At 47.8% G+C, this 12392-nt stretch overlaps 1 protein-coding gene across 2 annotated transcripts in view; it reads left to right on the top strand.

Annotated features, from left to right (window-relative positions):
* Positions 1-12392, top strand: part of TBX4 (T-box transcription factor 4) — a 34971-nt gene that overhangs the window by 15883 nt on the left and 6696 nt on the right. For both annotated transcript variants that reach the window (XM_053961525.1, XM_053961526.1), the window contains exons 5-6: positions 1437-1584; positions 12190-12342. In XM_053961525.1, the coding sequence (XP_053817500.1) occupies positions 1437-1584; positions 12190-12342 (301 nt within the window). The remainder of the gene's footprint in view (positions 1-1436; positions 1585-12189; positions 12343-12392) is intronic.

Genomic DNA, 12392 nt, shown 5'->3' with positions numbered 1-12392 from the left:
ATGAAATATTTTTAACAGGCTGGGTGGTTAATTGGAAAAAAGTGCTGCTGGGGGTGGTGACTTGTCCATCCCAAAGTGTTGTAGGCTGGGGAGTTTTCTTGGAGAGGATGCTTTAGGCCAAGCATGGGTTATCTGGCCATGTGCAGTGTAGGAGGGTAAAGCCTGCCTTGTACCAGAGGCTACACAGGATGATCTAATGGTCCATTTTGGCCCTCAAAATTAGGTCTCTCTGTGACTCGAGAAAAGTTTTAAATTCCTTTCTTCTATAGTAATATTTTGCTTTCAGGAGAGCAGCTATAAAGCGAAATATGGGATGGTTTACTCAGAGCCCTGATTCTCTTCTGTTATTCTTCCTTTCCCTGTGCCTTTCCAAGCAAAGTTACTTACCCGAGAGGCAGCTGGGATTTTTGCTCTCTGACAAAGGAAACATGTTGTTTTCTCTTTTGATTTCCCCCCCCACAAAATGCCCGGCAGCCTCCCTCACTGCCACTATTCGCTGTGGTTTCCCCAAACCCTTCCACTGGCTGCTGCCTGGTGAAAAGCAATGGAAAATTTCACAGGGAACGAGCCCAGTGACATCCCAGAAAGCAGAAATTATTTACTTGCACATTAGGGCTGCTCCAGTTTAAAAAAAAAAAAAAATCCCTTTTCCGTGTGCTTTTGTCCCGGAATGCCGCTGGGTAAGAGGAGTGGACTGAGGGTCTCTGCACCATGGTGGCCACTTTGTGTGTTTCAGACATTAAACACGAGATGATGGATAGTTCTTAACTCTGTTTAATTTAGGTTTTGCCAGCCCTAGAGCTGTTTCCCCTTTTCCTTTTATTGCTGCTGGAAAGTTTCTGTTGTTTTTGGTAATATTGCTTTTATCGGGGTTTTATAAGAGGAGAACAATGTGGAGTAATGAGGGCGTTGCCATTAAATGATGTCTCATGCCTGGGCCTTGTGTCCATGAGAGCTGGTGGTGGTGTGGGGCAAGGGGAGCTGCAGAAGGGTGCTGGGCCAGAGTGGGAAGCAGCCCCTTCCCACTGGGACAGGCTGTGGGAGCCCTGCCTGGCTGTGAAGGGTGCAGCCACACCAGTTCTACTCCTGCCCACAGGTACTTCCTCCTGTGCAGGGCCATCTGCCTTTGCAGAAGGGTCTTTGAAGGCTTCCAAAAAACCCACACAAGTCTTCCTCCTTGAAAAGTGTCTCCACAGTGCTCATGTAGAGACACTGTCCCAAGGAAATCCCACGTGGGAGTGGGGATGGGGTTACTCTGCCAGCCTGTGATGCTGAAACAAGGATCCCAAAACCCCCCATGAGCAGCAGGAGCCTCCCTGAGTCCCCATGTCCCACTGCATCCCCCCAGGGCTGGCAGGAGGGTTGTAGGGAGGAGTCCAAGCTCTTCCACGTGCAGGCTGTGCCAGGGTGATGCCATCTGTCCCCTCTGTTGTCAGGATGGTGGCTGGGAAGGCCGAGCCGGCCATGCCGGGCAGGCTGTACGTGCACCCCGACTCCCCGGCCACGGGAGCCCACTGGATGCGGCAGCTGGTGTCCTTCCAGAAGCTCAAACTCACCAACAACCACCTGGATCCCTTTGGACACGTAAGAGAGACATTCTGCAAGGGCTTTGGGTGGAGGTGGGCCTGTAATGCTGAGTTCGTGTCTGGGATGCTGGGTGGGATGTCACAGTTAATAATTGTTAATTTAATAATAAGGAACAGCATTATTTTGTGCTCGGGGGGAGTGTTTAAAGCAAAGGGAGGGGGTCTGTGTGCTTCCCCTGCTCTTGGAAATGCAGCCATGACTGGCTCAGCTGTGTCCTGCTAGATGCCACTGAGGTTTTCTTTTGTGCCCAGGAACTTTCCGGGCAGCGCTGTGAGATTTTTCAGCCTGGCACGTGGTACATGCAGCTCACAGAAGCAGGTTGCATAAACTCCTGATTTTCCAAGCTGGCTTTGGCAGCCCTAAAAAAAGATTAAGTATTTTATTTGGAGAATCTTTATTTATGTGTATTGGGAATACAGAGGTGGGGAGCACACAGTTATCTTCCCCAGTGCATTTAATAACTCAGACCAAGGGCCCTTGCAGCCTGTCAGGAGAGTGAGTGCTCAAATACTGCATATAAAAACACAGACCTGTCTGGTTTGCACAATTTGAGCTGAAAGTCACATAAAAATAAACCATCCTTGGTGAGAGGAAGGGAAGAGAGAGTTTAAAATCCTTCTAGGTTTAGTGCCATCATTTTCTCCTTGTACCAAAGGTAAGAAAATCTAATTTGTGTCTTCAAATGTGGGTTTTAACCTGATGGTGTTTTAAGAAGCAGCAAGGGAGGACTGTGAGAAGGGTGCAGAGTGGGAAGGGATGTATCTGTCTTGCTTAAAATGATTGTGCATCAAGCCTCTAAAGAACAGCTTTTCACTTGGAGTCAATGTCCTGATGCCTCCAAAAGCTGTCCAGAAAGTGTGATTCTGGCACAGCTAAATCAGCTGGAGCTTTAGGGGGTTGACTCCAGAGGCAGGAGAACCCCACCAGCTTAAAACACTGCTAAAAATCCAGAATTTTTGCCAGTGTTTGTAATTTTTTGCGGATTTTGAGCCTCCAAAAGCCAGGCCCTGGCAGGGACTCAGTGATAACCCAGCCCCGTGCTGGGCCCTGACCCCCTCCCCACCCTACTGACCCCACTGAGACATGTGTGAGCTTCAAAGGCTCCCCGGCACCCTTTAATGCTGCTGTTATTAATCACAGCCCATCTCTGCTCCCCTGAAGGGGGGAAGCACCAAGGAAATGAAATGAAACAACTGTGTCAGGGCTCTCTCAGTAACAGTGACACGAAGCCACCCCTGCCACCGTTTGGCTGCCACAGCCATCCCGAGCCGCTGGCTTTGCACGTGGCATTTTTTCACTCTGTGTTTTTCTCTTGGTTAACTCTGCAGCTTAATATATGACTGTTTATGCTGTAAAATGTAAACCATAAAACATGCAGGATGTGCGATGTGGCTGTAAAACAAACAGGATGTGCCGTGTTGGTTTTGCAACTTTAAACGTTTGCTTTTCCTGACTTTGTCATTTTTTAACTGAGATTTTAGCGCTGCATTTTAACAGGGAAGATTTTAACCCCCTCCTCCTTTCCAGTGAACAGCCTGCTTGTCTTTTCCCTAGTGAGACAGTGGTTTGGGTTTTGGGGTAATATCCACCATGCTGTGGCTCCAGATGAGCCCTGCTCAGTGCTCTCAGGCCATGTACCACAGCCCAGCACCTTCCCTCTCACGTTAATGGGAAAATGCCTGAAAGAATCTATTTGAACGTGCCTGCTTTGCTGCTCTGTTCAGGCACTGACAACCTGCCAGGCTAAATGAACCTGTCCTCAGCCAGCTCCTTGTTAGGCTTCTAAATTAATAATCTGCTTTAGTGGTGCTCCACCCTTTGTGGTGCACGTGGAGGAGAGCTGGACTCTGCACCAGGAGAAGGAGAAGGCTTCCACCAGCTCAGGCTGAGAGCAGTTCTGCTGTTGCAGGGCCTGTCCCACGAAGGCATTACGTTAGGAATAATAACAGCTTCTCATTTCTAGGAATTTGTTCCCAGTGACTGCAAACACTTTCTTAAAGCTCCCTAAAAAAACAAGTCAGAAAAGCCACAGGGTTTGTTTGCCTTCCCATGCGCCAGTGGAGCCTGCCTGCGTTTCCTTTTGTCTTTGATTTCCTCCAAACCTCAAAACCATGAGGAGTGAGGATTTCTGCAGCCTTGGCTGGGGCATTTTTGGGTGTGTGGGCAGCTGCCCAGGCAGAGCTATGCTGGCTCACCCACCCTGGCACCCTCTGCAGTGTCCCCATCCCTACATGGGATGCAGCTCCTCTGAGCCAGGGACCTCACCTGAAACACAGGCAGCAGAAATTTCACAGGATTTCATCAATAAATGAACCCATTTATCCAGCCATGCCCTGACTGTGCACTGTAATAGCTGCTCAATATCAGGGATGAGCAGCCCCGTGGTGATCATAAGAAACAGAGGCACTTTTGAGGCTTAAAGTAAGTAAGTTAAACATCTTAATTAATGAACTGTGGAGTTGAAGCCTTTGCTGCAATCCATGGAATTAGACTGGAGATCATTTACCGTGCTGGGGATGTGGGAAAGCCTCACTCTCTGACACCCAGCCCTCTCTCTGCAGCCTCACAAACCTCACTGCTGCTGCTTGCCCTGCCCGTTATCTGTTGTGGTAAATTATTAGTTACAGTCAGGGGCATGGGAGGCATTTGTCAATGCAGACACGTAAAACTGAGCAGGTTTTATATCAGAACAAATTCAGAGCTCTGTAATCTGCCTCAAACCCCCGTGGCTGAGCAGGTTTTGTGGCAGGTAAGCCTGTGCCCAGCTCACACAGCACAGCCTGAAAACGTGGGCTGTGTATTTTGCTCCGGGGGGATTTTTCATCCATGAAAGGCTTCTTTCACACCAGGCTTAACAACTGAGGAACGTTCATGTTGGAAATGGATTAAGAAATCAGCAGCCACTGTAATGTTCAGCTACAGTGAGGTCTATCTGATCCCAAAGAAAGCACTGTAAGCCACCTATGCTTAGAGTGAAATCTGAATTTATGTATTTTCAAAGCATTACATGCAGAGATAATCAACCTGATAGAGCCTCTGATTTACATGGGGCTGGTGAGTGATTCTGAGCACGAGGGATTCTGGCAGGGCTGGTGCTTTGCTCTCTGATGCCATGGGAGTAACAGGGCATTTGCAGAGGTGAAAATAATCTTGTGCCAGCAAGGGTGGCACATCCCTTACCCATTCCCAGTGTATGCTGCCTGGGAAATACCTGGCAGTGTTTTCCAGGTGAAAAATGGGAATGACTCCATCACTCCAGGTTATTTTGTGCTAATCTCAGGTGCAGAGGATGCACAAAAATCCCCTCTCTGTTGGAAAGGGGAACACAACTCCTGTATTTCTTTAGAAAGCTGATTCAGGGCAATATGGCAAAATAGCAAGTGTGTGTCTGCACAGTGATAAATCCTCAGGAAGGGAATTCCACTTTCTCCAGAGGTTTAAAGTACATAAACAGTGGGGTGGAAGGTGCCCATGAGATCATCCTGATCTGGGTCAGCTCCTGGCCCTGGCAGGTGAGGGATGCTCAGGTGGGGTGTGAGGCTGAAGGGCCATGAGGGGGTGGCTCAGAGCTGCAGTGGGGCTGTAGGGAGGATATGGGGAGCCCTGTGGGGCACTGGGGCTGTAGGGAGGACATGGGGAGCCCTGTGGGGCACAGGGGCTGAAAGGAGGACATGGGGAGCCCTGTGGGGCACTGGGGCTGTAGGGAGGACATGGGGAGCCCTGTGGGGCACTGGGGCTGGGGGGAGGATATGGGGAGCCCTGTGGGGCACAGGGGCTGTAGGGAGAACATGGGGAGCCCTGTGGGGCACAGGGGCTGTAGGGAGGACATGGGGAGCCCTGTGGGGCACTGGGGCTGGGGGGAGGACATGGGGAGCCCTGTGGGGCACTGGGGCTGGAGGGAGGACATGGGGAGCCCTGTGGGGCACTGGGGCTGGAGGGAGGATATGGGGAGCCCTGTGGGGCACTGGGGCTGGAGGGAGGACATGGGGAGCCCTGTGGGGCACTGGGGCTGGAGGGAGGACATGGGGAGCCCTGTGGGGCACTGGGGCTGGAGGGAGGATATGGGGAGCCCTGTGGGGCACAGGCCATGAGTGGTGGCTGCAGACAAGTGCTGGCAGCTCAGGAGCCCAGGATCCTTCTCCTGAGGAGTGAGGAATGGGGTCTGCAGTACCCAGAGGTGTTAGGGATGAGCTGGATGGCAGCTGGGAGAAAACATTCCAGCCTTAGCCCAAGCCTCTCTTCCCTGGATTTAGGCAGGCTGTGAGCACTCAGAGTCACATTAGGAAAATGGGAGAGGAGTGAGAGCATCCCAGGAGGGGTTTGTGCTGTTGTTGTCAGTGACTCCACTGAAATTAAACCTCTCTGCCAGAGGACTCAGCTCCTGCAGCCAGGCCAGCTTGGAAAGGGCAAAAGCATCACATCAGTATTCTTGAGAGGTTCTGACTGGGACCAGATCGATTGGAAATGAAAAAAAAATTGGAATATAAAGAATATATAAGTAGATTCTAGAATATATAAAGGTATTCCTGCAGGGAAACAAACTAATTAACAAAGGAGGCAAGTAATAAATGGAGATTAGGAGTGGAGGTTGTGACAAATAAAAGTAGATATTTAATTTAATTGCCCACAACACAGCACTTCTGAGCTTGCTTGTGTTACAAACTCTGTACCTGCCTCACTCCTGGGCTGCTGGTGGTGCCTTTTAATTGCCATAATTACTTTATCTGCTTTTAAATTAAAGCTTTTATTTTAGTTTCTGGGATGTAACCAAGTGAGGTTTAAAGCTACAGGATATTATAGATGGCCTGTCACTCATGACAGCATTTGAAGTGATATTCCTGTTTTTCTTGCCCCAAATCTGCTGTTTACTGGCTTCACTCATTAATGCTGATGAGTTTGTTATTTCTCTTCAGATTTAATATTTGCACACTTGGTTTTATTTGATTATCACTGAAAGCCTTAATTTTTCCCCTAGTCCTGGGGTTTCCTTTTCATTTTTCTATTAATTAAATCAGCCTTTTTCTGCCCGTGCCCGTCAGACGCACTCAGGCCCTTTTAATTAGCTCCACGTCCTGCTAATCTTGCAAAACCCTAATTTTGATTCATAATTTTTTTTTATTTGTTTGCTTTATGACTTGTGGCCAAGCAGTTTCCTCTCGGGTGCTGGTGGGAGGTTTATGTGCTTCCCCACCCCGGGCACTGGGATCACCAGAGGGAGGGAGGGAGGGAGGAATGGGGCCACAGCAGCTCCTGGGGGAAATCCTGCCTGGGGAAAAAGGACACAGCCTCACCCCTCTTGTCCTGCTCAGAGCAATTTTCAGCTAAAAATTTCCTGTATTTTAATGTATAACATTTGGGGTTTATATATATATATGTTTGTAAAATAATATATATGGTTTCTTATATGTAATAAGGAATATATGTAATATTTATTTTTCTTATATCCATATTTATATTTATTTTTAAATATATAAGAATTCATATATATATATATATATATATATATATATATATATATATCTGTAATTTTTCCCCAATACCAAACCACCTTTTTTCCCAGCCCATTTAAACCTTGGAAAAACCCTTTTGTCCAGCCCCTAAATTTTCAGAGCATCACTAAGCCTTCTGCTGAAAGAATATCCATGAAAAGATTTTTTTTAGGAAATCAGAGCAATAGTGGTGCCCAAATAAATTACAGAGTGACATTTTACATTGTTTGCTGGGAAAAAAAAAAGGAGCAGAGCTGTGTTCCACAGGGAGGGATGGATCCAGGGTTTCCATTTCAATACTGGGGAAGAAGTGGCCAGTGGGGTTGGTGGTTGAAAAGAAGATTTACTTCTCTCTCTTAAACCCTTTTGTTGTTACATCGTTGGTTTATGTGAGTCAGATGCAGCAGATTTTGGTAAAGTTTAACTGGAATCAGCTCCTGAAAAGGTCAGGTTTGGAGTGGGAGCCAGCCTGGAGAAGGACAGGGAAGGAGGTCGCTGTTCAGGGTGACAGCGTGGGGTCACACCTGGGGCCTGCCCAAAAACCCTCCCGTGGCAGAGTGGAGGTGGGATCCCCCCAAAGCTGTCCCGATGAATTCCCAAAAACCCTCCCGTGGCAGAGTGGAGGTGGGATCCCCCCAAAGCTGTCCCGATGAATTCCCAAAAACCCTCCCGTGGCAGAGTGGAGGTGGGATCCCCCCAAAGCTGTCCCGATGAATTCCAGCTGATGGGAGATGAAAAAGAACCGAGGGAGAAAAAGCCCAGAAATCCCAGCTTTGGCCATCTCGTAAGGAACTTTTTTTCTGAGCTCATGTTGAACCTTTTCCCAAGATTTTCCAGCCTTTCTTTTATTCCCTGCTGTGCTGATTGCCAGGGCAAACGTGTGGGTTTGGGAGGCTCCCCTGCAGCCCTGCAGGAGCAGCCTGGCTGCACTCGGGGCTGGGACTGGCTGGGAAGAGCCTGGTCTGTCCCTGCCTTGGGGCAGAGAGAGGGGAATCCTCCCCTGGGAAGGGAAAATCGATAGGATGGGATGCAGGGAATATCAGAGCTCGTGTTTTAGCTGCTGGAGAGCCCGTGGGAATAGAATGTTTTATTTGGTTGAACTGGGTGATCTCAGGGGTCTTTCCCACTGTAAATGTTGGTGTGATTTTCATGCTGGCTTTGGGGTGAGGTGTCCCTGGCAGTCCCAAGGTGGGTGCAGGGAAAAGAGGGATCTGGGATCCCAAATCCCCTGGGCACATCCCGGGCAGCACAGCTGGGTCAGCTCCAGTGCTGATGGAGCATCTCCAAACCATTCACTCCTAAAAACCCCTTCAGTCTGGGATGGTTTATACCACCAAATGCTCTAAATATTAATTGAGATGACTCTGCAGAGTCTCCTTGATTAAAACACCGTTTTTTCCATGCAAAAAAACTGGACTGTCAGGTTTTTGTGCTGGGCCATCATGCTCCAGCTCCAAGTCCCAGTGTGGGACCAGGGCCAGCCTCAGCTCAAAGGTTTTTTCACTTTGAAAGAATAGAGGGAAGGAAGAAAGAAGCAGAAAATATATTAAAATGCAAGACTTTATATTAGTTATGTGATCCCTCGGGAGCAACCATAAAATTATGTGGCTTTTTCGTAGCCATTTACTATTCAATATAAAAAGGGGAGTTGCCATAGCAACCACTGCATCATCTGACATCTGATACCTTGGCAAAACAGGGAGCTCTTAAATCAACTCCCCAAATTTCATATGAAAGTAAATACATTTTACTGGTGATTTCAAGGCCAGTTTGCCTTGTGACAAGGAATGTGGCACCATTTCCCCAGCTCAGCTCGTGGCCTTTGGGTCCCATCCTGCAAAGTCAGGCCCTGGAACCGACATTACTCAGCAGTGTGAGAGATTAGAAGTTAGAGGAGTTTGTTTTCCTAAGTAAAATTAAATGAAAGGAGCAAATGACACCATTTTTTTAAACATTTCTTGCTGACTGGGGAATGCCAAAAAAATGGAGACGTTGAGTTCTGTAACAGCTGAAGTTCCAGCTGCAAGTGTGTGAGCAGCACAAGGAGGGAGACAGGGGGATGAAAATAAAAATAAAAATGAGAAGGATGATTGTGTAAGCTCACATTGGCCTTTGGGGTTGGGCTCTCTCACAGTCTGCTCAGCACGTGTGACATGCAGAGAGTAGCAGTGGCATCACCCTGGGGATGCTCTGGCTTCTCTGCCAGCACCAAGGCAGTTCCAGGGGCAGGGGGAGCAGGCAAGAGGTGCAAAACATTTCCCAAAATATCCAGGAGCTCTTTGGGTCTCACCTGGTGCAGTTTAGGAGGGTCCCCACCACTGGGTCCCTGCCAACCTATCCCAAACTACCTACTTTTTGTACAAAAACAATTAAAAAATATGTGTGACAGTGTCTGACCTTGAATTAATCTCCCCATGAAAAAGGGAAGTGCAGGAAAATACCAAGTTATTGTTTTAGCATCACCTTTGAGGCCAAGGGCTCCTACATCACTGCTCAGTGCTCTGTCCCATCAATTAAAATACTTCTCATTTTTGAGACAATTCTTGAAGCTAATCTTTCCACTGATGTTCGTCACTGGAGTGGAATTTACATTTCTTTTGTGTATTTTTAGCTTTCCAAAGCAGCCTTGAAAACTATTTAGCCTGAATTGTTGGCATTTCACTTTGCACAGACTCGGTGTTTTTGTGGCTAAAGGTTGTTTTTGGGGTGGCTTGTAAGGATTTTGAATGCTCAGGGTTTACACAAAGCACAGGTAAGGAGGATTTGTGTGCAGACACAGCCTCTGTGCAGGAGTTCTTGTTCTTCAGTAAAATGCTGGTTTTATGCAGAGAGTGGTTGCTGACCCCCAAAAGGATGTGGGAAATCCCCTCTGCAGCTGGTGGGGAGCCACACACTCAAATTGCAACAGGAATTACACTGAGACAGGTGAGCAAATATTCACTTTTTGTGCAAGGGACAGAAATGCCCAAACTTGTAAATGCAGTGGCAAAATTAGGCCATTTAGGGCTTTTTTCATGATGAACCTCCAGGCAGATCTGCAGCCACAACTGAAACCTTGAGCATCTGTCAGAAATCCTTTCCTGAGTTTTTCTGTCAGGCTCCAAGAAGTTCATTTGTTCATTTTGGAAATAGTTTGGGCTCCTTGACTTTGAAGATGTTATTAAAAATGCATTTATCTTTTTAAAGGGGTCATTATAGCCCAGTGGATCCTGCTTTGGAGGGGGAACACAGGCTATTCATGCAGGGTGTATCAAAACTTGAACTCCTAATTTTCCCTTTAGAAATCTCAGTTTAAAGTTGTTTTCTTCATCCTGAAGCTGAGTTGCTCTGGCTCTGGGGAAAAGTCACCCGTGCTGGGCAGTGTGGTTCAGACAGTGAGGAGAGCTCAACAAACCCCAGCTTTTGCTCCAGACAGCCATTATTTATCAGCATGCCTCAACTCTTAATTACTGAAAATTGAAATGTCCCTTCTTTTATGAAAGTCCTGTCCCTTGGGTGTTACTTTGTTTTACGAGTGGCTGATACATGAAAGCAGCCCAAAACCTGAGCCGACCCTCTCAGATCTACACCCTGCACATCAACAGCCACAAAGTGGTTCAGAGGCTTGATGCAAAGCTGATAAAATGCCAAAAATTCCTCATTCTCTCTCTTGGGGAGCAGGGAGGGTTGTCTGGAAAACGTCAACAGTAAAAATTGCATTTAAGTGGTGCATAATGCAGCAGCTACTGTGGGCAGGGGGACCTGCAGCAGATGAGGGGGTTTGGAGAGCACGAGCTCCATGCACTGCCTCCCATCCCAGCTGGAGCACCTGGAGCTGCTGCTCTGAGCTCTCCTGGACATGGCAGTCATGGACAAGAAAGGGTTTCTGAACACACAGAGCAATCACAGAGCAAAAACCTTCTGCTTCTTGGTAATTCTCATTTAAAACTGGCTAATTAGTGTGAAATGATGCTGCTGTGCTGCAGTGTGCACATCCATCCATCCATCCATCCATCCATCCATCCATCCATCCATCCATCCATCCACCACCAGTGGGAGACCCCACCCATCACAGTGTCCCCTCCTTGGGCCTGTCCCTGTCCCTGCCCTGGGCTTTGGGCACCCCAGGGGTGACAGTCTGGCTGGAATTCCTCTCCCCCAGGAGCAGCTGGGCTCAATGAGCCCATTTGGGAGCGGAAGGAGGAGATTGGAAAGGATTATGCTGAGAAAACAAGGCAGCAGTATTTCTTCTTTGCCCAGTAAAAGGAATAAAGGCTTTTTACAAAAACCATCCCACTTCTTAAAAGAAATTCCATTTCTTGAAGCCATTTTCTTCTGCAGTGTCTGGGCACATCCCTGCTTTGTGGAATCTCAGTGCTGCAATGGGATGAGCCTGGGCAGCCTCTCTCAGGCCAACAAAGCTCCACCAAAAAACCCTTTACTGGAGCCAGGCTGTGATCCCTGCTGGACCTCAGCCCTTCCCCAACCCCCTGGCACCCTCCATAAAAAATCCTTTGGCTGGTGCTGGTCCTGCCTTTCACTGGCCAAGACTCGAGGAGGGGAGAGGTGCCTGGACCAGCCACCCACACTCAGCTACTCCACAAACAGCAGGAAAAACCAATCTGCTGCTTTGTAGGTTTTTGGGTTTTGTTTTTTTTTTTTACCAGCAGATAAAAGAAAAATAGCTTTCTAGCTTTTTTTCCCCCTGTGGTTTCTGTGTTGGTTTTTTTTTCCTCTGCTAAACTGTGTATTTTTCAGCTCAGTAAAGCATTTATTAGGAATCTTTACAGGCCAGGCTGCTGGTGAATTATATATTGTACAGCTTCGGCGTGAGCTGGGGAAAAAAAAAATTATGACATTTTTTCCACCCAGACTGATTCTATCCAATAGCAATGGAAAATGAGGGTTTACCAGGAAAGCTTTAAGTTCAGCTCTGCTTGCCAGAGCTGCAGATACCTTTTGTGTCTTGGTCCATGTGCATTTCTAGAATGTAAATTTTCCTTTCTAACTCACAAGCGAAGCTAAAGCTGAGCTCTGCCGGGCTTTGGGTCCTGCTGCAAAGTGTCCAACAGCCATGGCTTGTCTCTTTTCTTTTTTGAATGGACTTCTCACTTTGGCATCAATTGTTTTTCAGATCATCCTTAATTCAATGCACAAATACCAGCCCCGGCTGCACATTGTGAAGGCGGACGAGAACAACGCCTTCGGCTCCAAGAACACGGCTTTCTGCACCCACGTCTTCCCAGAGACCTCCTTCATTTCTGTCACCTCCTACCAGAACCACAAGGTAGGCAGCTTTTGGGGCTACAAATGCTGTATTTCTGGCCAGGAACTTTG

This window comes from Vidua chalybeata, chromosome 20 (genome assembly GCF_026979565.1).
Source record: "Vidua chalybeata isolate OUT-0048 chromosome 20, bVidCha1 merged haplotype, whole genome shotgun sequence".
NCBI classification, from domain to species: Eukaryota; Metazoa; Chordata; class Aves; order Passeriformes; family Viduidae; genus Vidua; species Vidua chalybeata.
This window is presented reverse-complemented; position numbering and strand designations above follow the sequence as displayed.